The sequence below is a fragment of the Anser anser genome (assembly GCF_964211835.1).
Source record: "Anser anser genome assembly, chromosome: 5".
In the NCBI taxonomy this organism is placed as follows: domain Eukaryota; kingdom Metazoa; phylum Chordata; class Aves; order Anseriformes; family Anatidae; genus Anser; species Anser anser.
In genome coordinates this window covers 13,861,176-13,887,769 of record NC_139725.1, presented here as the reverse complement: position 1 = coordinate 13,887,769, position 26,594 = coordinate 13,861,176, and the positions used below count along the sequence as shown (strand labels likewise).

Genomic DNA, 26,594 nt, shown 5'->3' with positions numbered 1-26,594 from the left:
CTCAGTTATTGCTGTGGAGTGCATTGCTGCCGTGGGGCAGGGTGCTCTGGTGACATGCACTGAGCTTTCTGACTTGGTGGGGCGGTTTGGATTTCGTGCATAGCTTGGCTGTACTTTGCACGTGTGTGCAAGCCTGTCTGTCCTGCCAGTCCATCCCACCTACCACCAGTGGAAGAAAAAAAGACAGAGTACTTCAGGTAACGTTTAAAAAAAAAAAAAAAAAAGCCTGAACTTCTAGAAAAGCGTTGAGTGAAAGGCTGTGTTGTTGTAAGATGGATGTGCTCTCCAGAGGAACTAATTTAGACAGTAAGGAAATATATGTGAGGCTGATCACTGGCCGGATGCCAGTCACTGAAGGGCACCGGAGGCTGAAATGCCAGGCAGCGCTGGTAGTGCTGGCACTTCAGCCCGTGACGGTTGGGTTGCATGAATTATCTCTCTGCCTTCCAGCTAATTTTATCCTGTTGATTTTTTCATGAATCATTTCCCATCTTTGTGGGTTAGAAATTGAGGTGGAAGTTTGCTCGCCAGAATAGCCACATCTGCTATTTAGAAAGCAGCGACTTGGGTTTGCTTCCTGCCCGCCCCCACGCCTTCCCTTCCCTTTCCTTTCCCTTTTTACCTCGCCAGTGTTAAACTTCGTGAAACGCTGGTGTTGCTGACCCACGGGAGGTTTTGGGCTGGCTGGACACTGAGCTGTGGCGGCTCAGCCTGGCACCGAGCGTGGCCTTGCTCCAGCCTTTTTGTCTTTCCATGGATGAGAGTAGAAGGCCATTTGAGCATGTTCCTGTGAAGCAAAGCATGCACTGGATTAACAAGAGGATGTCTTGAGCTTGCTGATGTTCACGTTTCACCTCTCTTCATGTATCACAGAAAGTCCGGGAGAATGGAAGAGTGATTGTGTTGGGACGGTTCTGAAAATGGCCATGCGGATGGCCAAGGAAGTGATGGGTTGGATAGTGTGCTGCCAGCTCTGGGTAAATGTAAAGAGATGAATTAAACTTGATTGAAGTTCAGCTGAATGTGATTGTTACGGGACGTGTCTTCTACCTGTCCATCTAACAGGTCTAATTTTATTCTTCAAGAAACTTAAAGTTGTTTTAAAGAAAGCTGAGTAGACGTGATATACTTAGATACTACATACAGCAGTTAACTCAGTGCAGGAGAACCCAATTAATATCCAATGCCAAAGAATACCAGTAAAATCCAAGTGGCTTAGGAACTGAAGGTAGTGATTGATAGAGAGTCGGCATCCAATAAATAAACTGAAGCGGCAGTATAAACAGTAAGGAGGATGAAGGATACGCTAAGCTAAAGGACAGTGTTAGCACACAAATAAATCAACCGTTTGTGGTTTAACGTTAAGGTGAATATAGAAAACGGTTTTTCACCGCTGAAAGAGCAAGTCTGGCATTGCCACCTTAGACGAAGGGAGCAAATAATTCAGCTATTTTAAGCTAGAGCTTGATCATTTTACAGAAGAGTCTCCGCAACGTGATACGCGGAGCCTGCATTTTCAAAGAAGTAGACTTGGTGACCCTTCCCTTGAACTGAGGGGAAGAAAGAAGCCAATTCTGTTTGACACCTACTCAATGATGCAGAAGAAAGCGTGACTCATCACTGGTGAAATGTGTAGCTGAAACGAGTTTGGTGAACTGTAGCTATTGACAAGGGCAGGACAGCTGTGCAGAGTAATCAGTTAGTTTTGGTAAATGGACCCATATATGCAAAGTAAAAACCATATATAAAATAAAACCATTTTCATATAGACAAGTGGAGAGTTATGACCATGGAGAGGAATGGTCTGACCACAATCTGTGAAACGGGAGGCTGCATCCCAAGCCATCCCTCGCAAGAGCAGAGGGGTCAGAAGGGGCAGACAGCTCTGCGGAGCTTTCTGTGCCAAGTCACGGCTGAAAAAGACTACCGCAAGTCTGGACACACCGGCGGGGAAGTAACGAATAGGGGTACGGAGGCAGTTTTATGTCTGGAGCCCTTATGTTTACTTCAGATTCACTCTTACATCAGCGTGGCTTTCCAGTGCCAGCATCTTAAAATAACGTACAGCAAACTGGAACAGTGACACAGAACGATGAAAATTGTTGGAAAGCTGAGAATGCTGGATGGGGACATGTACTGAACTGAGCCATGGATATGTTTTTGTTCGGTGCTTATCGCTACTGCTATCCAAACACCTCTCAGTAGTACCTTAAGGAACAAGGCTTACATCTGTCACTTCGTTGTGTTCTTGCTCTGTCCTTGGGGAGAAAAATGTTGTTTGAATGGCATCTTGTTTTAGTACTGGATTTTTGTTCCTGTTTGTTTAACTTCATACACCTACGTATATATTATGTTGAGGAAGCCAAAGGCGAAGAAGTGCAACTGGCACTCCTGACCAAAGATGGTGAGGTTTCTTACAGCCATTAACCCTGGAAGCAAATCTTTCCATTTGCTCAAAGCAGCCCCCCAACGTGCTGGGTATTTCAGCCTTTTCCACGAGGTTGCAGGGCCCTTTAAAAGAACTGCTGACTGGTGCCCAAAACTCGAAAGATTCATATATAACTTGTCAGCGGCGGTGATTAACAATTGAAATGAACTTCTGTTGGCTCCTCTTCCCCTTGCCAGACTCAGATGGAGATTTCGTCCCCTTTATAGGCTAAAGGTAAGGGCATGTGACTTGGAGGGGATCAGTCAGGTTGACCTAATTCTCCCTTCTGCCCTTAAACTATGAATCAGGGAGATCAGTGCAAAGAGCCAAATACACCAAAAAGAGAAGTTTTCAGTTTAAGGGAATTATTTTCAATGTACTTTGAAAATGCAAGTCCCTTGCAAATTCTTCTAACTGCAGTGAGCAGCTGTCTTTGCTCCATAGCATGCTGCACTGTTTGAGGGGCTTAGGTTGCATGGGAGCTTTACTTTGTCAGCATCCTGCTGTGCAAATATGTCCTTACTCAACACTTAATGTGGAGAAGTTGCGCCAAATAATCCAGTTTGCAGAGACTTCTGTTGAGCCGTGATGAGCTTCCTGCTCTTGGATCAACAAAGGGTAAACGCTCTGAAATGACCATAATATGGGGTTTTGTGGTAAATTCTGTAGTCAGCAGCGTTTTCCACCTTGACTAGGAGCAACCATGGGTTCAATAAGACAAACTAATTTAGACTAACTCAGGGATTATTTCAGATGTTGTTTTCCTTCTTCCTCCAAAATATGTCTGTCCTGAGGTAGATCGTGGCAGGTTTTGATGGCATGTTTTCTTAATGAACCATACAAGAGTGACAGTGAGAATGTGTCTTGCGTCTACTTGAAATGAAAGGAGGAGTTGGAGGCTGGCAAACGGAAATTTCCCTGTCCTCAGCCCTTATGCAGTGAGGATAATACTGGGAACTCAGCATTTGGGTGCCATGACACTGTTTGTCACCTCAGATGCTGGTCTTGAGCGGGTCACTGAAACCACTGACAACTCTCAGCCTTCCCTACTGTAAAACTGTTTAAAGTCCCGTGGTTTTGAGGGTGGTTCTTAAAACTTCAGAAAGCTGCAGCAAAATTGGTGGTGTTTACAGTTGTCTTTGGTGCAGTCCTGATCTTCTTAAGTGTTTTGAGAATTCAAAACTCAAAGAAAATGTATCATACTTCTCTTCCAGTGAGTTTATGGCTACCAACTGTAGTGAAGTAATTGGCAGTGTTTAAAACAAGTCGTGTTTGCAGCACATGCTGCTCAAATCCTACATCACCCATGCCACTATAATGCTCACAAAGTTTGAATCTGTGAGTGCCCCAGCTTTCAACCTGGTGCAGCGGGATGCATTTCAGCCCTCTTCTGAGGCTGTCGAGGAAGAGCCTGGCAGCAGGCGAGGAGGCAGGTCACCGGTGTCACCGTGTCGGGACACCGCTCAGCTGTGCCACCGGCCGCAGGACAGCTTTGCCCCCAACATCGTACTCCAGCAGGGGGATGTTAAGCCAAGGCTGTGGCAACTGTTGACTTAGAAGCAATTTTCCCATCATAGCATGGGGTTAGTGACCGTCAATGGACAGGGACCTCCGCTGAACAAACTGGTTCCCACTCTCATCCTGCGGGATCCATTGGTGTTTACATGGGTTGCGGCCATGCATGGCCAGCTGTGTAGCCAGCTGATACCTCATAAAGTGACCTGAAACAGTTGGCATGGCCAAGGTCCTTGGTAAGTGAATACACCTCGAGGAAAATGGTCCTCCTGGGTCATCTGTGGCTGTCAGGGGGGACCTCGGAGCCTTGAATGCAGTGCTTTATTCCCCTTCTGGGCTCGTCAGTGGCTGAGTGTTCTGGATTACTATTTCTGGTAATAATATGCAACTGTAGGAAAAGCATATGAATTGAAGTCCATCTTTAACCATGGGCCCACACTTTAAAATGTTATACTAGCTATGCAAGATCTTTCTTAAAAGGAGAGGCGATGACCTCTAGAAGGCCAGCAGTGAGAAATGGAGGGAACGAGCTGTGTACTGAGGAGGGGATGGATTCCTATATGGCTGTTTCACATGCAAGAATGTCCAAATCTGGGAAATGCGCCAGTAAAACGTAAAATTAAAGCTCTGTTTTGGAGCCTGATCCACACAGATAAGAGTCTGTGGCTGTTAACTAATAACTACAAGAGGGGCAGTGATAAAGACGGCATTCTTGAGGACAGGAATTCACAGGTTTGTTCATGCTTAACCCCATTTGGACTTTTCTTTGCACATTTGAGGTTAACAGCTCAGATGTGCTTGTGCCTTCTGTTTCCTTTATTGTTAGCAACATGGTAAAGCCACTGGAGATCTTAACGTGTGTCGTGCAGCGATGTTACAGGTTCTTGCTTACTTTGTAGTGAAAAAGGGAGAGATGACATGGCACTGCCTGTGCCTGTTGGGATTTGCCGCAGCTGTGCTGGTGTCCCAGGCCTCCTAAGGGGTGTTGTGTCTCACACCGTGACTGTCTTTGCTGTCCAAAGGACTTGCTGTTGTGTGTAAACAGCACCGGGATCTTCACAGCATCCCTTTGACTGAGGGATTGTCTTCCCTAATGCGCTGCTGGGATTTTGAAGTAGGCTGTGTGCATGCTGACATTAAGGGGACTGAGTGTCTTGATGGTGACAGGGACATGTACATCCTGGGAATGCCTTCAGCAGTTAACCAAAGCAGCGTGCTCTGAATATGCCTGTGCTTTGCTTCTCTATGATATCTGAAATCTTCAGAGGAAATTGGTATTTAGGTATAAAAACCAACACAGCTATAAAAATTGCCCAAAAAATGAAGTGGAAGAAGGCAGTGAAAAGTGTAGAATGCGAATTGGAAACTTGTAATTGTGGAAAACTAGGAGAATGGGCAAGAAAGGAAAAAAAAAAAAGTGGGAGGTAAAACTTAGAAAAATTAAATACAGCTTTATATACATCAGGAGCTTGAAGAGTCCTAAAAGCACGGTCATCTACTGGCACCTGGAACTGGAGAGATGATGAATGTTTCTTTTCTGCAACTCAAGGAAAAGCTAGGTAAGTTGGATGACGATACCAGTTACAGCAGCAGCATAATGCTTTCTGTTGTAATATTAGCTTGGGAAATTAACAAACAACAGCTACTAAAGCAGAACATTTTTAGGCTGGCTGTTCTGGCTAACTTAAATTGAGGGACTTTAAAAGTGCTGGCTGAACAGCTCTCTGTGGGCCATAAATGCAAAAAACTTTTTTTTAATGTATTCATAACAAGTTAGACTGAAAAAAAAATGCTCTGTGCTAGTGATTAAGTCATAAATAAGCAAGCTAATACCAAGTTTAATCTGTTCAAACTGGGATATTAGGCTACCTTTGGTCTGAAGTTGGCATCCAGTAAAATAATATAATAGCTGATAGGGATTTGGTTGGTTATGATGAAAGGGAGCATTATCTGTAATAATCCATCTGAATAGATTTTTGGAAAATAGGTCTTTGCAAGCATGATGTCATCTTGTGATGTTGCTTTATTATTGCTCAATAAAGGTAAAAGTGGTGGTGTGTCTTAAGTCTTTAATGCACAGAAGTTGTACCACAGGTCGTTGGAATACGCAGCTAGAATGATTCAGCCTGTCACACTGAATAAACAGAAACCCAACTAAATGAAAGGTCACAGTAACAAGAAGAGAACCATGCTCGATCGGGTGTATTTCTGGTTGTGTCCGCTGGGATTCAGTTTCTTGGCTCGATGCTAATCGACAAGTTTATTGGTGTCCTGGAAGAAAACACAAATTAATGTTGGTATTTGTGGACAATGCAAAGTTTGATAGAGTCGCTAATGAATAAAAAAAAGGAGTTACTGATGGGGATGTGATCTCATGCTTGCTGGATGAGAAAACAGCAAGTTACATGAGTATTGTATGTAAAACCAGGCACCCAGGAACAGTGACAGTAGGGGTGCTGGCAGCGGTGGTGTCCGGAGAGCTCTGCAGGAGCTAGGACTCTTACAGCAGCGCGGTGGTTTGCTGAACACAAAATCCCAGCCGGGCACGGTGGCCAGAAAGTACATGTGGGACTTGGACACAAACATGGAAATCTTGAGCCGGAGCAGGGAGGGCGTTATCTTAGTGCAAGGTACTGCTGCAGTCCGTGCAGGAACATGGCTGTCAGTGCTGGGCAGGAATGTTGCTGATAAGTTGCAGCGAGTTCAGGGGGGACCATGAGAACCAAGGGCTGGAAAACACACTGTGCAGTGAAACAAGGAACCTCCATATGTAAAATCAACCCTACATTTCTCTTTTTTTTTTTTCCCCTGCTCTTCTTGGAGGTATTCTGTAGTTTAGTGAGGAATTCACTCAAGGAAGTGCTATGGCCCGCGTTGTGCAGGAGGTCAGACTGCACAGTCCTGGGGTCTCTCTTGCTTCACAACGCAGGAATCTCCTCAAGGAAGAATGGGAGAGGAAGAGCCATTGTCTGTTTGCAGGGGCATGTGTCTGCAGCTCTTCCTACTAAAAGGCCTTGGGGTTTGTGGGCAACTAAATTCCTCATGCCCTGTCCTCCAAGCTTCCCAAATGTGTGATTTTTTTTTCAGACAGTGTTCACTGCAGAACATCTGCCCCACCGCCAGCATCCGCCTCGCCTGCGCCAGCACAGGCCCCGCAGCTAGTCAGCTCTGGGGCAGCATCCATCTATTTGTTTCTTAAGCAATGCCCCACATACACACAGCTGCTGCTTTTTTCCTCCTGAGCTGCTTTTCTGCAGATTTCTCAGGAAAGACCTTTGCTTCTCCTCCGGGAGAGGCTGGTAGCCTTGGCGGTGGAGAGGGGACCTTTCTCTTTCCTCTCTGGAGAATGCAGACCGGTGGCTCAGCCTGCTGAAATGATGGGCACCCCCGTCACCTTCTTTTTGACTGTCTATAGTAATTCTAAAAGAAAATATATCCTGTGCTGGACGTGTTGTAAAGGCATAAATTGTGTGTTTGCATGTATCTGGTTGTACTTAGGTTGAGGCTTTGCTTTCAGTGTTGTATGAACATTAACCACTGCTTCCTTGATACACACATGATAAAGGTCTTTCAGGCTGCTCGTTGGCATGTGAGAAGTTGGGCTGGAAAAATTAATCATTTGTCCCCCGGCACAAAGAAGAGCCACAAAGGCTGGGAGTAGAGTTCCTTCTTATTGTAAACAGGGTACAAATGCAGACCAGATTTCCATGGTGCTCAGTCCTCCACAAGCGTGTGTGGCATAAGAAAATTCCTGTCCTCGGGGATTTGTGGCCTAAGAACACGAATTTCAGGATGTCCAGAGCCAAGTTGTGATGGGGATGAGCTCTTCCACCAGCTTCCCTGACAGAAGGGGACTGATCAGCTGCAGAGGCCCGTCTGTTGGGTGCTGCTCATATGCAACATATCATCGGGCAGCAGATGTGGAGAAGGGGGGTCACAGGAGACTTTGGGGGAGCAGTCATGAAGCCTGTCCAATTTGGTAGCAGGCCTGAGAACAGCCAGTTTAGAGGAAATCTTAGGGCAAATATAACAAAGAGATGAGCAACCCTCTGTTTTATTCCTTGTCTCAAGCTGTGATGCTCTGATACTCAGTGGCTCTTCCAAAAAATGCTAAGATAACTAAACTAATTCTGAATTATCATCGCTTGCCATACTAATGTTTTCGGTTCAGCAACACCCTGTGGCAAGTGGTGTGAGGGGTTATTGGTTTGACGCTTGCTGTCTTTAAGCGTCATTAAGTAGTTCCTGTCTCCTGTGATGGGCTACAGGAGAAGCATTTTTGTTATGGTGGCCTATGTTCTGGAAGGGTGGTGATAGCTCAGCTCCATTCACTGCGAGGGACAGGAAGATGGGGAACATGACTTGTGCAGTTTTGTCAGAGTCCTGCAGGGCATTGTGGGCACTTAACCTGTTTGTCAAAGGTGTCCAAAGTGTACAGAAAGCTCCATCTTCAGAGCTGTAATATGCCTTGCTCTGTTCCCAGAAGGATACCGACGTGTTATATTCATACGCAGCGCCTGGTTCATGCTGCCACCTGTATTCCTTTTTCGTGGCATTCTGTCCCCGAGGACCTGCTCTGAAATAATCGTGCCCTGCCTTTCAGTAACACATCCCATCAATCAGCCTTAAATTCCATGCGCAACGTTTTCAGTGAGCGCGGTGGAGCATACTTTGCATTCCCTGTGCCTCAGGTTGCTCCACGGTGTCTCACATTCTTCACCTGACCTGAGACTGAACTGCTGCTTCCTCCCCACCACAGGAAGGGGTTTCCACCTACGTATGCATGTAGGTGCCCCCGTTTCGGCGTGGTGGCTGTTCTTGGTGACCAGGGTTAGGGGGGAACCTGCTGGCTGGGTCCTCGCCTCAGGGAGGAAGGTTGTGATTTCCTGGCCGCTCATTTTTCTCATCCCTTGCCTTCTTTTTCAGAACATGAGTGAAAACTTGAAGGACTGTTTGAACCAGACCCAGGCTTCCTTAGGGGAGATGGTGACAATAAAAACAGAGGCCTGCTCTCCACACCGGGACCAGGAGTATGGACAACCTTGGTACGTGGCTGAGCTTTGGTCGGATGCACTCTCGCCTCTTCTCTCCGCCTCCCCATTAGCTTAAAGTTTGAGGGATATGGTTGAACCTCGCAAAGCTGCTAAAACCCTCTCTTGTGAGATCTGCCTTGAGGTGCATGACGGGGATGATCACCCACTCGTGCTAGGCACGTGTCTGCTACACACGCTAGTTCACACCCAGCCTTGTGCTGGCTTGTATTGAGGGCCATGCTTTGCCTTTGATCAGCACATTTTGGGGGCTGTAGCAGAGCTGCTCAGCCTTTTCTGTTGGTGGAAATCCACTCTGCCAGTCTCCAGTGGGTGGGATGGGCCATGTGCATGTCATATGTGGAGGTGCTCTAGCTGAAGCCACTAACTCCTGGAGGCTTTAGCCATAAAGCCCCTCAAGTATTGGCTTTTGGCAGCTTAGATGACAAATTGAATCACTTCTGTGCTACAGGTATAGGGACTAAGTGTTGTTTAGTCCCCATGGCTTGATTGCTTCTGTTCCTCTTTGTTAGTTTCCCAGGTCTCAGTAACTTAAAGTCATCTTTCTGTTGTTTTCTCCGCAGCTCTGGAAGGCCTGATCCGCAGTCCATGGATGTAGAGCCCAAGAAACTGAAAGGGAAACGGGATTTGATCGTGACCAAGAGCTTCCAGCAAGTGGATTTCTGGTGTAAGTGTCTTGGTGGGGGGGGAAGAGTAATGCCTCTTCTTAAATAGCGTTCAGGCTTTCCTAATTGACAACCTGTTGATTTGGGGCAGGAAGTAAGCAAGGAAGGAAAAAGCCAGGGACAAACACGTGTGGTCTTCTAAGACACATTTGATAGGGAAGCCATTGCACTAAAGTGGCTTGTCAGTCATGGCTGTGCAGTGGTAGGGAGATAGGTGGTAAGTGTGCTAGAAATGTGAAAGTACAAGTTCAAGTGACATGCGAAAAACCCCAATAGTCTGCAAAAGCCAAAGGTATGAGACCTGAAACTAAGAAGGGAGTGTGGTGTGGACGACAGCTCTTTGCTTTTATTTTGAGAAAGAAAACACTTGCCAGTTACATTGGCATACCCTGAATGTTGTAGGCCTAAGTCCCTGTTTGGCCACAGGGCCAGTGCCTGGGGTGCCATTTCTCTCTGCAGAGCACAAGATGAAGGCTGTAGGTGAGGGTATTTTTTTCAGGGATATTGGTTTTCATTTCCCTCTGGTGTGTGGGGAGTCACTCTTTTTGGGTAGAGGAGGTTACTGCTAATGGGTAATCTGCAGGGGTCTCCCTGTGGACAGTGAATGGATTTCTCACTTCATGGAGCCACTGGTGGCACTGCTGGTGCTTGCCCAAGAAGCTGGGGAAAAAGGGACACTTTTTTGTCAGACTGCACAGGTTTTGTGGCCAGGGACACAGCTCTGGGGAAGGGGGCCAGCCCCTCCGGTCACCGTGGCCTCAGCTGAGCCAGGGCCAGAACGGGGAGCTGAGGTGAGCAGGCCTCAGCACTGTGTGTTGTATGAGCTGGTGTGGGCATCCCATCTGCCCAACCTAAACCCTGCTCCCCTCACACCCACAGTCTGCGAGTCCTGCCAGGAGTACTTTGTGGATGAGTGCCCCAACCACGGCCCCCCAGTGTTCGTCTCCGACACCCCGGTGCCTGTTGGCATCCCTGACCGGGCAGCGCTGACCATCCCGCCTGGCATGGAGGTGGTGAAAGAGCCCAGCGGGGAGAACGACGTGCGCTGTATGAATGAGGTGATCCCCAAAGGTCATATCTTCGGACCGTACGAGGGGCAGATCTCTAGCCAGGACAAGTCTGCAGGATTCTTCTCGTGGCTGGTAAGTGAGGTGTCTCCCTAACAAAGTGGCTTCCCGGTTGCACAGCTCAGGGCTGGGACTTGCGGGCACATGGAGCCAGAGCTTAGCCATCTTCCCCCTTTCCCGAAGCTCCTCTGCTGACCCGTGTGGGCTACGGGCTGACATTGACTTGCCATAATGATTAGTGGCTTCAGGGCAGAGATAAGTGAAAGCAGATGAGGTGCCATGATGCATGAGTTCAGTTCACAGCTGCAGGAAGCAGAGCTTGCTTCTCCTCTCGCTCTTGCCATGTTCTTCCATCCCCACTCAGTCTCAAAGACGTCTGTGGTACCTCCTCTGCTCTGATCATCATTTGGAGGAGAGAGGAAGGATCATATTTAGAGACTGCAGAGCTCATTTTCGGGCCTCCAACATCCCTCCCATCCAGCTTGAGCAGAGCAGGTGGCCCAAGGGGCCAGGAAAGAGGAGGTGCAGCTCTCCCAGCCCATCAGGAACTGATCTACAAGCAGCCTCCAACACCAAAAAAACATTTTTTACCCTAGTACTAAAATCCTCTGTTAGCCTGTGAGGTAGAGGTATCACTAGATCAACAAATATTAATTATTGTTAAAAATAAGATGAGGGACTTGAATTCTAGGTAGGAGAAAAAGGAGAGCTTCTTGTATGAAATGCTGCTCGCACTCTTCTGTCTGAAATAAATGTGTGTCTCAGCTATGCCCTGAAAAGGAAGTTAATCTTTTATATCTTGGGACTTAACCATTTTGTCCGCTGCATCCATAGTTCTGTGTTACAGATATTCGTACATAGGAAGAAGTCACCAGACTAGCTACAAGTTCAGAGTAGCCTTCACACAAATGCCCTGTGCAGCAGCCTTTAACTATGAAAACTTAGATTCTAGCATAGTTAGCTTTATGTCCTGACCTGAGGCTGAAACTGAAACTGATTTGGAAGTCGAAGACTTCCTTCTGTCTGAACCAGCTAGTTCACATGCTTGCATCTCTTCTGTTCTGCAGATTGTTGACAAGAACAACCGCTATAAATCCATCGATGGGACAGATGAAACCAAAGCAAACTGGATGAGGTGAGTCCACTTCTCTTCTACCTTCACTTTTGGGGCTTTGTGTTCCAGAGAGAGGCCATCAAATGCTCCTTGTTTTGTGTGTCAGAAAAACAAATCAGAACGACACAACCACTTCCATAAAGGGTTTGCTTGTGCTCTTCAGCCTTTGCTGTGTTAAGAATCCTTCAGAGTCAATGACAGGAACTAAAACAAGGATGTGTGTAGAGCATGGCTATTTTCTGGAATGAGAACAAATGATAAAGACCAATCCTATTTATCCACTCTTAGAAATGCTGGCAGATCTCACTTCATTTTTTGTTTTCCTTACTTTATGTTCAAATATTTGCAGAATGCTTTGAATAAATCCCCAAGGTAGTATTTGTTCTGTTTGTTTTTTTTTGTCCTTTCCTAATTGACAGACATTGAAAGAGGTGTTTTTTTTTCCCTTTCTGGGCTTCACTTGAAACATTTGGCTGTGGTGGCTGTCATTGGTAGCGTCAGTCAGCTCTGCTGTGTTAGGAGAAACATGGAGTGAGTTGCTGCAGCTCCAAATGTAGACATCATGAACGTGCTTGTGCTCCCTCTGCTGGCCCAGGGACTCAAGAGAGCACATCCCAAATACCAGTTAGTGCTGAACCAGGAGTGTGGCAGGCTCTGGTTTGTTGACTGCAGCAGTAAGAGAAAATGTTTGAAAACAATGCAGTGCTTCAAATATCTGTGTATGTAGGTCACTCTTGCAGCCTCCTGAGGCAGAGGCAAAACACTGATGTGCCCTTGTGCATGTGGTGAGTCACTGGAATGGGACATTGCTGTGTACTGTGGCCTGTCCCACTTCGGACCAATCCTGCCTTCAGGGGTGAATTTTGGGAGTGGTTGTTGTCAGGAAGGCATTTTGTACAACAGTAAGTTAGTGTGGGAGTTAACGGGATCGTTGGCCTGGATGCCTGGGATTTTCAGTTGCCAGTCACTGCAAGAAGAGAGAGCATGAAGTACAGACGTGTAGATGTAAGACCAGTGTAGCTGATCAAAACCGGTAGCACAACTTCTTGCTCCATTTGAATCCTTGCTAGGATAACAGCCGTTCTGATACTTACGTTCATTAAGTTCAGCAAACGATCTAATTTTTCTGTAAGAATTCCAGCCATTACAGTTGTTCACTACTGTGTGAGAAACTGATAGTCCTGTGCTGAGACTGGAGTTGTCGCTTCCAAAAAAAGCAGTGGTATTGTGGACAGTTAGGTAGGAGGATGCATATCTTGAAGTAAAGAGTGTGAAGTTCGGAAATCAGTGAGACTTTTCTGCTTGGGTTATATCACCTCTTTACGTGATCTGGACAACAGTGAAACTGGGGGAAAACGGTCTTGGAAAGCAAAAATCATATGATGAATTCTTCTTCCTTGTACCACCAACATGGATTTGGTATCTGGACTTATATGGGCATTACTCATGGTTCCAGCACCAAAGAATAGAATGTTCTTGTTTAAACATGTATTTGCCATAGTTAAGTCTTAAGACAAGTGTGGTCTGGGCCATTTTGTACAGCCTTGAAAGGCAGAGATGTTACAGTTTTGGGAGAAGGGTAGGGACAGTAAAGGGGATATTTGCAGCTTCTGGGGAAGAGGACCTGTGCAGGCTGTATTTACTGATCTTTCTGTTTTTACTCTTGAAAAATACTTGTAATATCAGTACTACTTGGAGTCTGACAGACAGTACAAGTGGAAATAGTGGTCCTCAAAAAGCATTGCTTTTGTACGTTGCTGGCCTTCAAACAGAGACGCACTCAATATCCTGCACTAGGATATTACCTGTCATGGAGATTACCCACAGAAATCATGCTTCCAGGACGCTGTAGACAGCGCTCTTTTTGTTTTTCAGATGGTGCTCTTTGCCATCACTCACAGATGGAGTGCTTTGCAAAGCAGATCTACTCACCCTCTGGGTAGGTGGGTATGGCACGGGGAGGGCAGCTTGGGCTGACTCCTCTCTCTTCTTGTAGATCTGGCTATTGTTTTTGTTGTTTGACTACCACATCTGAGTCCATTTTCATGTTCCCGCTGAGAACAATTTGTACACCACAGCACTTGCTGTTTTAACTTCAAGTCCCTGTTTACCCAGGGCAGCGGAAGGAAGGAAGGAGTACAAAGCATAGCAGATGACATGGCAGTGACAATATCTTCTTGCCCTTTCCCTCTTTAGTCAGTCAAGATGCTCCTGATACTGCAAGCATCTTCCCCTAAGCTGGCCACTGGCACAATAACACACCCTTTATCTCTGTCTAGTGTAGAGTGCTGTTGTTTCCAATTCTTTATGAAACTCCATGGTTTTGAACTGCAGGGACATGTGTAAACCTCTTCCTATGTTTTTTTGTTTGTTTGTTTCTGGGGACTCAGTGACCAAATACTGTGAATCACGGCAAACATCAAAAAAAATTGTTGCTTTCTCGGACGTAAATTCTTAAACTGTTGCTGCTGAGGTTAGGTCTTCTGAAGGCTTACACAGAACCAGCTGTTGTTCCTGTTTACTTCTGAGGAAATTCTGTTACTCAGTTGTTGGGGATCCTACTTAAAAAAAACGGATCTGACCAAAAATGGAAAGTCGTTCAGAAAGTCCAGGAAACGTGCCCCTGTGTGTCTATCACTTTGCTCAGACTGAGGTGCTGGATAGGAAGCACCTGCAAACTGGTGGTGCCTAAACGAACTGTTGGAGTGCAGTGCCTCATGTGGGGTGTCTCCAGGCTAATTTTGGCATATATATTCTCTGTCCATTCTTACATGGGACTGTCTCAGTTCTCAGGTTTTTAGTACAGTTGAAACTCATCGTCTCCCTCAGCCCATGTGAAAAGGCTAGTGCAAAATTCGTTCATCTCTTTCTCCTTTGCGTCCCTCTCTGTTCCCTTCCCCTTCCAAAACATGATGACAGAGAGGCCATGGGGAGCAAGACTGTTTTATATCTTCCTTATAATGGAGATGTCTGCAAGTTGATCTTCGTTCAGTACTAGGGCTGGGAAGGGACCTCTGGAGGTCATACACTCCAGTGGCCTACTCAGAGCAGGACAAATCCGGATCAATAGATCTTTAAGCAATGAGCTGTTTTTTTTGATTTTACAGGACCTCTTTCAAAATATGTATATATGTTATAACCTGGGTTACTGTCGCTATCCATGTGTTCAGGAGGAGTGAAAGCCACGAGCCTGTGCACAAGTCGTTTTGTTGAGCTTCATATACTGCTCTCTGTTACCTTCTAGCAAGTGGCTCATATGTTCTTATGTGTTACAGACAGAAAGTTATGCAGAGCAAATGGATCCTAAACTAAAGCACTGCAGGACTGCGATCACTGTAATTTTTTTCCCCAGGGCTCTGAAGCAACTATATGCTTGCTTCTTAGAGGCAAAGGCTTCTTAAAGGCTTGGAGTTGGTTGATGTCTTTGTAAGGGTGATTGTTAAGTGCCCACTGTTCATGTAGTTTACAACTTCACTTTTGGTTTTAAAAAAACAGCTGTGAAGTCTTACGCTTTCAGATTGACTTGGGCTACAGAGCACATTCAAAGCCCCACTGCTGTGCCTCCTCTGGAGCTTGTAAAACCCACACAGCATCCCCAGAGAGGTACTCGCAGCTTACAGTGACTGCTCCTACTGATAACCTGCATGTTAGGGGAAGTGCATGAGCAGAAGATCTCTCTGACAGAAACTAGTAATATTGTCTGCATTTTTAGGAGGAGGAGGTTAATATGCCTGCTGGGAATCTAACATTAATTGAATTAAATGATTAAAACTGTCCAGAACTCATTACTCTTTATGTGGCGAGTTTGCTATTGCAATACTTACATTGTCGTAAATAGTTTTGACCAAAGTCCTGCTGGAGCAGATAGGAGGAAACCCTGAAACCTGAATAGCTGGGTCTGCCAGACGTTGTGCTAAATGCAGTTAATGGGATACCCTGTCTGGGAAGAGTAAAAAGGGACTCTAATTCCTTGTCGGTGCAGTTGTGCTGGTGACTGCAGCCATAGGTTCAGCAGAGTAGAAAGAGCACAGATTTCCTGACCCCATCAGAGGCTCTGAGCAGCTCCTGAGAGAATTAGGTACTGCAAGTTCACCTGTACCAAGGGGCACTTAGCGAAATGGTGGTACTCCTTTTCACCAGAGCAGCTTGTCAGTGTAGGTTTGTTTCTACTGCAGGGAAGAGTTGATGGTTCTATGCAGTTGTGGGTACTCAAAGAAAGTACACATGAAGCCCAATTTTGCTGGATATGATAAAAATCAAATAGTAAACGTTCTCTTGCTCAGTGTTTCACATAGCCTTTTCCCCCTCTTCCAGTGTTCAGCTGGGAAAACTCCTTTTTCCTTTTAAGTTTTTTGGTGGTGGTGGTGGGGTTTTTTTTCTTTCTTTTTTTTTCTGGAGATCAGTGTCGCAAGCGCTTTGCTGGCTCTCCATCATTTAATTACCATCTTCCCTAAACGCTCCTTCTGTCCCTGCATAAATGAAGCTTCACCAAAACAGTATCTCAAGGATTAATTTACAGTTGTCCCAGTGAAATATTTCTGTGCACTTAGCTCCTGGCTCTCCCCGTACATGTCTTGGGTCTGAGCAGCATTTCCCACTGGTGTTTCAGCTTCAACCAAGGTTAACAGCTTCTGACACTTTCCCTGATGGAAGGCAGCAGTGTCAGCGAGATTTGTTAAACGGAAGTGTAACAGTGCTAAGAAGAAACTAGGATGATGGCTGACAAGAGTCACTTTACCTTTCTGTGAGTTTTTCGTAGTCTGAAGTCTACAAGCTCCTTCCACATGAGTGTACCCCAAACCACCTCTACTTCTGCTGGGCCATGGCAGTGCTGAAAGGCCTGGGGTGCCAGCGGGGCCATCACCATTGTGGGACAAGTGAGGCCTTTGGCTCGTTCGAGCTTCTCAGAAAGTACTGTGGGGTGGCTGAAGTCTGGCTGTGAGAGATAGGACATCCAGCCTAGATTTTAGGATCAAATCTCATTTCTTGGAATAGGAGGGTCTGAGCTATCCCAGTGAGATTTTTTTCCCCTAATATCACAATAATGCTAACAACAGCATCTTTGCTTTCATTTAGTTTGGGACCATGAACAGAAAATTTAGCATATGGGGAAGCCAATATGTTTTCCCTCCCACGGTGTCACTTAGAGCAATACTAAGGTTGTTAGGTGTCCTAACTATGAAGATGTTTTACTTCTTCTGTGTTACATCTTGATATCCTTTTTAAACATTAGTTTTCTAGGTTTGTAGTAATGGTTTTGGGAATGATTTATATTAACGCTGAAGTCTTTTACCTCGGATGTGTTGTGTTCTCAACAAACAGTCCATGCCGACGCAGATTTCTGAGAACTTCCTTTTAAAATACTTAGAATTATATCACATGAACACCGAAAAAGTTGACCTCTCTCAAAAAAAAGCCCCCAACGTACCTGCTTTTAACTGCTTTAAGTAAAAGCAATCTTTTCTAAAGTGTATAACACTAGAGTAACTGTTTCAACCTTTTACTTACTCTGTTGTAATTCAGATCAACACATGCACTAAAATATCCCAGTGGTTCTTCTCGTCCACAGCCGCCTGATCACTTCAGGTTCTCATCGCCCAGGCTGCGGATTATTCCTCTATCCACAATCCCACCCTGTTTACACACAGAATTGCATATTCACACAATCCATTTTCTCCTTCCCTAGGGAATAGATATAATCTTTTTTTTTTTTCCCCCAATAAAAAAACATATTCAGGACTAATATTTTGCTTATTTTTTAAGTTTCCTTTGACTGTCGCTGAAAAAATGAATGCTTCTGACCCCCCCTTGGAGGCGCCACACAGAATTGCTCGTTCTCAGAATGGCTGCTGCTCCTCAGAGGGCTGAGGCTGCGTGTTGTTCTTTTGAAGCACCAGAGGCTAGGCGCAGGATCCTGTCAGCAGCAGTGACAGCAAAGCCTAGCCAAGAAAAGCAAGTGGGTGGCCTCATTCCTTTTGAGAACAATAGGAAATGGCAACCATTTCTGGGTAAAACAAAAGCTTACTGTGAAGCAGACAGACGTTGGAGGCTCAGTACTGTGGTGCTGAAGAAGAGACTTTTCCTTAGGAAAAACAAATTACAGAAATTGCCCATGAATCTACTTAAAATCTCCCTCCCCTGAAAATAAAAATAAAAAATCCACTTTAGTGTAGCCTCTGCATGAGATTCTGTGAGTTTTAACAAAAAGGGTGGTGTAAAAGTTTCCATGGCATGTTCTGCCAGGCAGAACAATGAGATATGTTTCAGGCCTCTAAATTTCCTCAAGAACCTGTTTTTGAGCAATGTCACCTTAGAAACTAATTCATGAATATGATTGCAGGTCCTCGTGCTTTTTTTTTCTGTATACAAACTGCAGCAAGTGATATGAGGCTGTACTGAATTCTCCTGTGTGAGCCAGGGCATCAGGCTAAGTGTAAAATTTGATTTTAACTGCTAATCTGAGAAGGTTCCTTCACACTGCTCTCGCTTGGTGTTTGTCTTTCGTTGTTTTTTTTTTTTTTAAGCTTGTAAATTGCCTCTTAAAAACAAAACGACTGCCTTTTCTTGGTGCGATTGAGGGAAAACTGAGAGGCTGATGAGGGTGGGGGTGAGCTGGATCCCACCAAACTCCTCAGCCCAGACGCAGCACTGGTCAAGTGGTTGGATGCAGGGGGATACTTTGCGCTGATTTCCTTTTACCCAATTGTGCTTTGTGGGATGTTCAACCCAAGGAACATGGCTGAACGAAAGAGGAAGCCCAAGTTTTCCAAGGAAGAACTGGACATTCTGGTCACTGAGGTGACCCGAAATGAAGCCATGCTGTTTGGGAGGGAGACAATGCGTCTATCCCATGCTGACAGGGACAAGATCTGGGAAGACATAGCCAGGCAGATCACATCAGTCAGCCAGGTCCCCAGGTCTGTAAAAGACATTAAACACAGATGGGACGACATGAAGAGAAGGACCAAGGACAAACTGGCATTCATGCAGAGGTCCCTCTCTAGCCCCAGCAGCAAGGGGCGGCCCTCGGCCATCGTCCTGACCGCCCACGAGAGAGCCATCGAGTCAACGCTGCATTCATCACGCCAGATGCACGGCTTCCGGAGAGCGGATCTGGACGTGGTTGACAGCCCGTCAACAAGCTGTAAGTATCATTGCCTTAACACCTCTCTGTCTTATGCTTGCCTTTCTCAGTTTGACACTGGAGGAGCGTTGTGTGTTTTTGTGAGGTGCTGGGTTGCCCGTCAAGCCAAGTCCTGCTGCAGTGTTTGGTTTCAAGGGAAGGCTCTGGTGATCGTGGGGTGATGAGATGGATTGAGAGAAGGTTGTTTCTGAGTTAAGATCATCTTCTTTATCTATTTATCTAGTACTTTTCTATTCTGTCTTCTAAGGGTAGACATTGGATTACGCTTTCTTAACAGGTCATAAGCCTGAACTAATCCTACAAGTGAGGGAACAGCAGTAGTTGAAGTGCAACTGCCTCCAGTCCGTGAAAGAGCATTTGTGAAGGATTAGGAGTTCTTCATCTTGCATGCACCCCAGTAAAACGGCAGAGCTGTCAAGCTGTGAGCCGTGTGCCCGTCACTAATGGATCGCTGCATGGTAACCATCTTCCTTCCAAGAGGGCTCTTGGGTGTAGCTCAGTGATCACTGCCATTTGTGGCATGAGGCCAGGCCACTAGTGGTTTCTTACTAGTGGTCTGAAGGCTCAGTGCAAGTGCTATGAAAAAGGTAGATGATAATGGCTCCCTTCTCCACTCTTTTTTGAGAAACTACTGGCCCTGCTTTCTAAGTTAATCTTCCTGCATCACTACTCTCGGATACCTTCCAGTGCTGAACCACGAGCTGCTTTTTGGAAGTCTTTCCCCAGTTGCATATATACGGTTTTCTTGTGTGGTGGTGGAAACTTCTTGGTCTGTGAGCTTTTAGAGATACACAGGAGAGAAAGAGGAGATAACTTCTTGGAAGTAGGCCAACTAATACATCACGGATGGCACTGTCCTATCATGTTAGGTCTTATCTCATATCTGAAGTAACACTGTTAGTGGGAATGCAAGGACGAAAATCTTCCAAGTACTGATGAAGTGGGACTTGGTCATTCTTTGTATCTATCTTGGAAGCCAGTTGTGCTATTTCAGAGGTAAAATTAATACAGCTTGAGCTAGTGGACAGTTGCAACAACAGTTGCAAGGAGATAGTAGACAGTTGCAACAACTGTAATATCATCTCTTCTTATACTTGGCATGCCTGTACCCATGAACTGGCACATCACTAGATATTTATCAGACTAACAAGAACTTTCTGGTAGTGTTTTGCTTTGATTTTGTTTTTGCATCAAGTATGCTTGCCCGGTAAATACGAGGTCCTGTTGCTGCTATGCCTGACTGCCTGTTCACCTTACTCAGTGGTGGCAAGCCACATAGTGGCCTTGCAGTACAGACTTTGTGAGCAGCAAGTGCTACATCTGTGTCTTTCTTGATGAGGAGGATGTAAGAAATAACATGGGTGCAGGGGTCTGGCATGAGGAGCTAAATGTGTCGGGTATTTTGAGGTTCAACCAAAGACCAGGCACCTTTGTCTCCCCAAAATACTGGAGTGTTCTAGCTAGTTGTGATTTTGCAGAAAGCGAGTCATTGCTATGGTCTGAAATTGGTTGATCTTCTAGTAGTGAATAATGCTATGTAGAAGACACCATGGCAGCTTGGACTCCTCCTCAGTTGGCTGGGTTTGCCTGCTCTTCAGGCCTCTTGTGGCTAAGCTTGTCAGCCAGCTGCTAACATTGCAGCGTGTGCATGTTGAGTTACGCGCCAGCATCTACAGGCTGCAGGGGTGGGGGGGAACTCTTTTTCCACATGCTTTGAGATACCTTGAAACAGAAGTCAGAGTTGTGAGGGTTTTCACGTTAATAATTCATGCTTCCTTTTCTGTTTAAGCTGACGAAGATGAAGAGATGCCAGGCACTTCTCGGGAACACTGCTCCTCCTCGCTGAAGAGGGCCAGTGCAGGAGTCAGCCAGCTCTCTGGGCCCTCCTTCCTCCACACCTCTTCCTCGTCAGAGCACTCAGAAGCTATCAGCCAAAGGCAGGAATTGCACCGTCCATCACCACGCACCTCCTCGTCCTGCAGACCCCCACGCCCCCGCACAAGGAGCCCGCCCCTCTCCAGCTTCGATCGCCAGCTTCTTCATTCCCACTCGCAGCAGACAGAGCTGTTCAGGCAGTTCTGCCAGGAGCTGGTGGCTATTCACAGGGACATGGCAGAGAGCATGCACGTCATCGGTCAGAAGATGGCTGACCTCACCGGCCAGGTTGGCCAGATGTGCCAAACCCTATCAGAAATCCGTGATGGGGTCCAGGCTTTTCATAGGATACAGGGTCCTAGTGTCATGCAGGGGTCTCTTCTGCAAGCAGCTTGCACAAAACCAGCCCCTGAGCCCAGTGCAGAGTCTAATCAAACCCCCTCAAAACAGACTCCTCCTGCACGGATTACCAGGTCACGAAAGAGAAAACACCATTTTTAGTCTGCTTCATATAAAGAAGGGTGCCCTGTCCTGAGCTGCTGCATGCTCACATGGCCTCTACGTGTGTATTAGTACTATGTGGGGAAGGTCAACAGCCACCCCCAACCCATCCATCCCCCAGCTAACATCTAACAAAGCACTGTGAATTATGGCAGCTGAATAGTAGTGCTGTCCCTCTGCAGTGGCAAAGAGGAATCTCAGACCTTATAGAGCTTGGGATGTAGGGCATCTTTCTATTCATAGAGATTAGGAGATTTCACCGTTTTCCCCATGCTTTAAATGCTCTGTAAGCTAAGAGATATAGTAGGAAATCATTATCTTGATCTCTTTTTGTGCCTGTGAAACATTATTTACTGAGGCAGTGTCCTAGAGAGCTCCCTTGCAATCAACCCACAAATTTACCCTAATACTACCTTCCCATCATCTTCCTGTGAATTAGTGTATGCACTCTGCAGAGTCTTAACTAACAGATGCATCCTTACAGCTCTAAAGATTTATTGCTCATTATTTTTATCTTGTGTTCAGCAATAATGGGCAATTCAGGGCTTACTGTGACTGTTAGGCATAGGTTTGGGAAAGGCATATAAAAGCAAAGCATATGCAGGGAAGGGAAGAAAGCACAAAGATGAGAGAACTTTCTGCCATCAGAATGACAGGAGAAAAGATTTGAGCCCTGTGTGGCATTAGACTGCTGAGAAGGGCTGCTATGGCATGTGCCTGGATGCTGCAATACCACGTGCATTTATATCAAATAGTTTAATCTTTGTCTCCTCCAGTCTATCTGAAACCCTCACCTACCTTTCACAATTGCACTTAAAATACGGTTATTTCGTAATATGACAGCTCTTAAACAAAATTGTATCATATTATTTTCTTGCATGTTGTAATCTTTAGTTTTGAATCACCTCTCCCTCCTCAAAATGTGAGAGACTGCACAGAAACAAGGGAAGATACAGGGCCTGCTTCTGACCTCAAGAACAATTTGGTTTTGTGTCACTGTAACTCTGTCAACTTCAGTACAGTTACTTCGGACTTGCTCAGTATTACTTAGGGTGGAATATGTACTGTGTTCTCCTATCATGAAGAGTTTACAACCCCAAGTCCCAGCTGTATAGTTTAAGTTCTTGAACATGTTGGTTTTATACTGCTTCCTTTTCCCTTAGAGATGCAAGAAAGAACTGTTTAAACATTTTAATTGCTTTAGTGCTGCATGAGGTTTCCATGTACCATCCCAATTCCTAAACTAGTCTTTAATAATGTCACCTTAGGTGGTGATAACATATGTGGCAGCTTTTTTACAGCATCTCTGTTTTCTGCTTGATTTGCACATCCGCACCTACTGTGCTGCCCCCATCTCTGGATAAATCTGGACCATTATCGTGTCGTGCCTCAGCAGGGAAGAGGGCCCAGGTGTTATCCACACACAGTTAGCACACCACTGCTCTCTGGGCTGTTCTATTGTGGGGAGAGGTGGGTTGCTGAAAACTATTCAAGTTAACATGAATGCCCATCATCACGTAACATGGGCTACAGGCTTAGCCAAAAAGCTGTATAAATTTCAGCAGGAATGGAACATAGGCAGCACAGAATAGCAGAAGGATGGCTCATTTTATGTCTTCGTGAAGGATCTTCTTCAATCTTTTGGCCTATCCTTTGAAAGAATAGTGCACTAGCTTCTCTGATGGGAAGGTGACTGTACGTCTCCTGTGTCAGGCATTCCTGATGTTCTTTTCCTTTTTTCTTCTTAATTGTTCTGTAATCCTAATTCAAATAATTTATTTTTAGTGGTTTGGTAAAAGGCCCTTGCTCAAGAAAGTAGAGGTCTGGTAAAAAGAAAGACCTCCTTTCTTCTGAGGAATGACCCACTTTGGTTTCATGCAAAGGAAGTTCCTCATAGTGCTGGCGCCAGACCAGGGCACTTACCTTCCTGTGAGGATGTCCTTCTACTTCTGTTGTACCGTTTGTGTTCTGCAAAAGTCACAGTCTCTCTTCAGTTGAAGGGAAGATTGGGGAAAATGGTGTAAGTGGATCTAATAATATGAATCACAGAGAAATGAAAAATGGTGATAAGTTTTAAAGGCTTTCTGAGTCAATACAGTGCTGCTGCTATATATTAGAGGTAGTATTTTATATTTTTATAATAATTGGTCCCTGCTGATGTTCTCCCATGGATATACTGATAGGATTAGTTCCTTTGATGTTGTCTGGGGGGATTCCATGCAGGAACCCTCAGGTCAGCAGAGGAGGAGGCTCCCGCCAGTGCTGAGCGCTAGAGGGAGTTAGGGGTGCTGTTGGCATCATTGCTGCCAACAGTTTGCCTGCACAGATGCCTTGAGAGAGAGAGAGAGAGAACCTGTTGTCCTTGCGCAGGAATTACAACCTTCGTAGAACCCCCCAGAGGCTGGGCTCTGGTCTGGAGAAGGGACCTTGTACTACGGACTGACTGAGTTCTCCCCCAGTTTCCTCTGTGGACTGTTACAGATTGGCCCAGCTCTGGGGACCTGTTGCCTGCCCTGTGTAGACCCCTTGGTGGAATGGCTTTTCTGTACTGGCTCGCAAAGGATACTTCCTCCTGCAGACAGCATGTTGACTGGCTGTTGAAGTAAGTGCCCGTGTTAAAGCAAACTGCTGTGCTCAGCCCCACTGTCTCCATGTCTTGTCCATGCTGAAAAATCCTCTCTCTCAAAGTATTTTTGTTAAGATTACAATAAATATATAACACTTTTAACACAGCTGCTGTTGAGTCATTTGTTTCTCTCTTCAAATCTCTGCCTGAACATGTTACACGTTGCTCCAGACCGTACCCGTCACAGATGCTGAGTCTCCTCAGGAGTGCTCAGCAGCAGAGAGCTGGGGCGGTGGTTGAGTGGTGGCACCCCATGGTGCCTGCCTGGGCTGCTAGCAGCTCTCCTGCTGCACCTTCCGCCACAGTGCTGCGCCCCACCTTGACTTTGGAAAGACCCGTGGCCTTTTCCTGGTGGTACTCTGTGATGACAGGCTATCAGCAGAGCATCGCTGGGGCTGGCCAAAGGATGAGCAGTGGAGGGGTCAGCAGGGAGGGGGAAGGCATGGGGCAAATCCTTGGGAGAGGAGCAGAAGCCTGAGCCACTGGCTGCAAGGTCTCCCTTGTACCCCACCATCTCTCCCAGCTGCTCCCATTGCCTTGCTGCTAAGGCTGGGGAGGAAGAGGCCCTGGCTGCCAAAAAATGCTTAGACTTTTTTTAAGTGTGCTCAGTGGACTATCCCAAAACGTGACCATTTGGCTTCCTAAAAGGGCCATGGCTCAGAAAAAAGGATTATGAGGATAGTCATTGCTGGGGCAGGTGCCCCTGTGGAGCTGTGCTTCTGCCGGCTATGAGGTTGATCCAAGCCCCCACAGCAGCAAGTAGAGCTCGTAGATGCTCTCCTCCGGTGCCAGGACTGTCTCAGCAGCTGGTCCTGAGCAGCCTGGGCAGACTCTGTTGGCCTCAAGCCTCGCCGGGAGCCTGGTCCATCCCAGGGCTCAAGTGGATGGGAGGTCTGTGCCTCAGGGCAGATGAAGTGTCCTGCTTGGAGCTCCAGATGGCTGGGCCTGCCCCAGCAGTGGTCCCATCCCTGCTCTTCCTCCAGGGATCACAGTCCCACAGGAAACCCTCTGTGACAGCAGTGCCATTTTTGTCCCAGGTGTCTGAACAAAGGCTCTTTGTTGCCTTAGTACCAGTTGCGTGTTGGGCACAGGCTCTCCTCAGGCAGCCTGTGGCCCTGCCTCGCTGAGCGGACTGGGGGTTTTGGAGTGGCTCAAACCATGATGTGCAGCAGCACTGGGCGTCTTAGTCCAACAGCTGGAATTTGAGTTTTATGCAATCCTTCCTAACCTGTGTAATTTGTGCCTTTGGGGCTGCTGGAGTCAGGGCTGGGCAGCGTTGGCTGGAAAGCATTTTGTCTTTGTGGATGATCTCATCCGCATTCATGTTACCTCAGGAAATTATCGTGGATACAACCTTTCTCTCTCACAACATAAACCAGCTCCGAGCTGCCAGCAGCCATGAAGAAACGTGTTAATGACCGGATTATTCCACAACTGTCTGCTAAAGGCTTCCTTAATCTCTCCTAGTGAAATCTCCAGTGCCAGTCACTGCTGGCCAGCAGCGCTGACAGACTCTCGGAGGCAGAACCTTGGAGGAGCTCAGGGGCAGGAGGAGAGCCAGCAGGAAAAGCACACTAATGCTTAATAAAATACTTCATAAGAGAAGTGAGGAGTGGTTACCCAGTCTCTCCCCTCCCTGTACAAAGTGATGTGTTAGAGAATTTTTCTAACCCTCATTGCTGGGAGACATGGGGTGGACCTGCCTTGCTAGCCACTGCCCTGTGAAGCCCTCAGTGCCACTGGTGGTGGGGATTTGGGTCCTGCATTAAGGAGCTGTGAGCTGCAGGGTCTCTCCTTTGCTGCCACTAGAAAGCATCCCAGCATTTTGCTAGCATGGCGGAGAGCATCTCTGAGGATCACCCACGCAACAGTGCATCAGACTGACTGCGGCAAATGGCTGCATCTTCAGGGTGCGGTGGCAGGTCTGTCTGGATGGCCACCACCGCTTTTGTGATGACTAATATCCAGAAGTGTCGGCCTGGCAGCAGCAGCTGAGCACCTTTGCTGGTCTTCCTTCCCACCACACTGCTCCAGGCCTCTGCTCCTTCTCAAACGCATAAACCAGTGGTCTAAAGGTTCATTAGTTTTGTCATAAAAAATACATAAAATAAGAGTTAATAAAAGTCAATGTTTGGCTTATTTTGGCAATGTCAGAGCCTGTTTAAATAATTGCTGAAGATTGCAGACCGTCCTGGGTAACACAGTTGGGAAAAATGCAGCTGATTCCAGGCACATGCACAGTTGCTTAACATTAAAACCAGAACTGCTGCAGCCTTGGGCAGTCCGAGACACTGCCGACTCATTTTCTGTGTTTTGTGGGAAGTTTGACCAAGTTTATGACCTTATCTGTGTGGGTGAGTGTGGTCACATGCATGTGGGCTGGTGTCTTTATCTGTTCATGCACGTGGCCAGAGAAAAAAAGAGCATTCAGAGAAAAATTGACAGCTTCCTTAAGCCAAGGAAATGCCTGTGAGCTAGAGGGGAACGTTTGGGCAAGGGCTAGTAGCAACACACTGCTCATCTCCATCAGTGTCACTGCAGCAGGGAGTGGTGAATAACTGAGGCAAACGGCATACAAGAGGAAAAGGCTTTCAGCTGTGAACCAGTC

The 26,594-nt window shown here is 46.4% G+C and overlaps 1 protein-coding gene across 4 annotated transcripts in view; it reads left to right on the top strand.

Moving 5' to 3' along the window:
* The window catches only part of PRDM11 (PR/SET domain 11), a 47,518-nt gene that overhangs the window by 6,151 nt on the left and 14,773 nt on the right, over nucleotides 1-26,594 (top strand). For 2 of the 4 annotated variants that reach the window (XM_083840439.1, XM_083840440.1), the window contains exons 2-5: nucleotides 8,870-8,988; nucleotides 9,558-9,661; nucleotides 10,539-10,801; nucleotides 11,794-11,861. In XM_083840439.1, coding sequence (XP_083696565.1) covers nucleotides 8,873-8,988; nucleotides 9,558-9,661; nucleotides 10,539-10,801; nucleotides 11,794-11,861 — 551 coding nt within the window. In that variant the 5' untranslated portion in view covers nucleotides 8,870-8,872. Of the gene's footprint in view, nucleotides 1-5,408; nucleotides 5,503-8,869; nucleotides 8,989-9,557; nucleotides 9,662-10,538; nucleotides 10,802-11,793; nucleotides 11,862-18,571; nucleotides 18,985-20,773; nucleotides 24,093-26,594 lie in introns of those variants that run through there. The other 2 variants (XM_083840442.1, XM_083840441.1) reach the window with 2 other exon arrangements.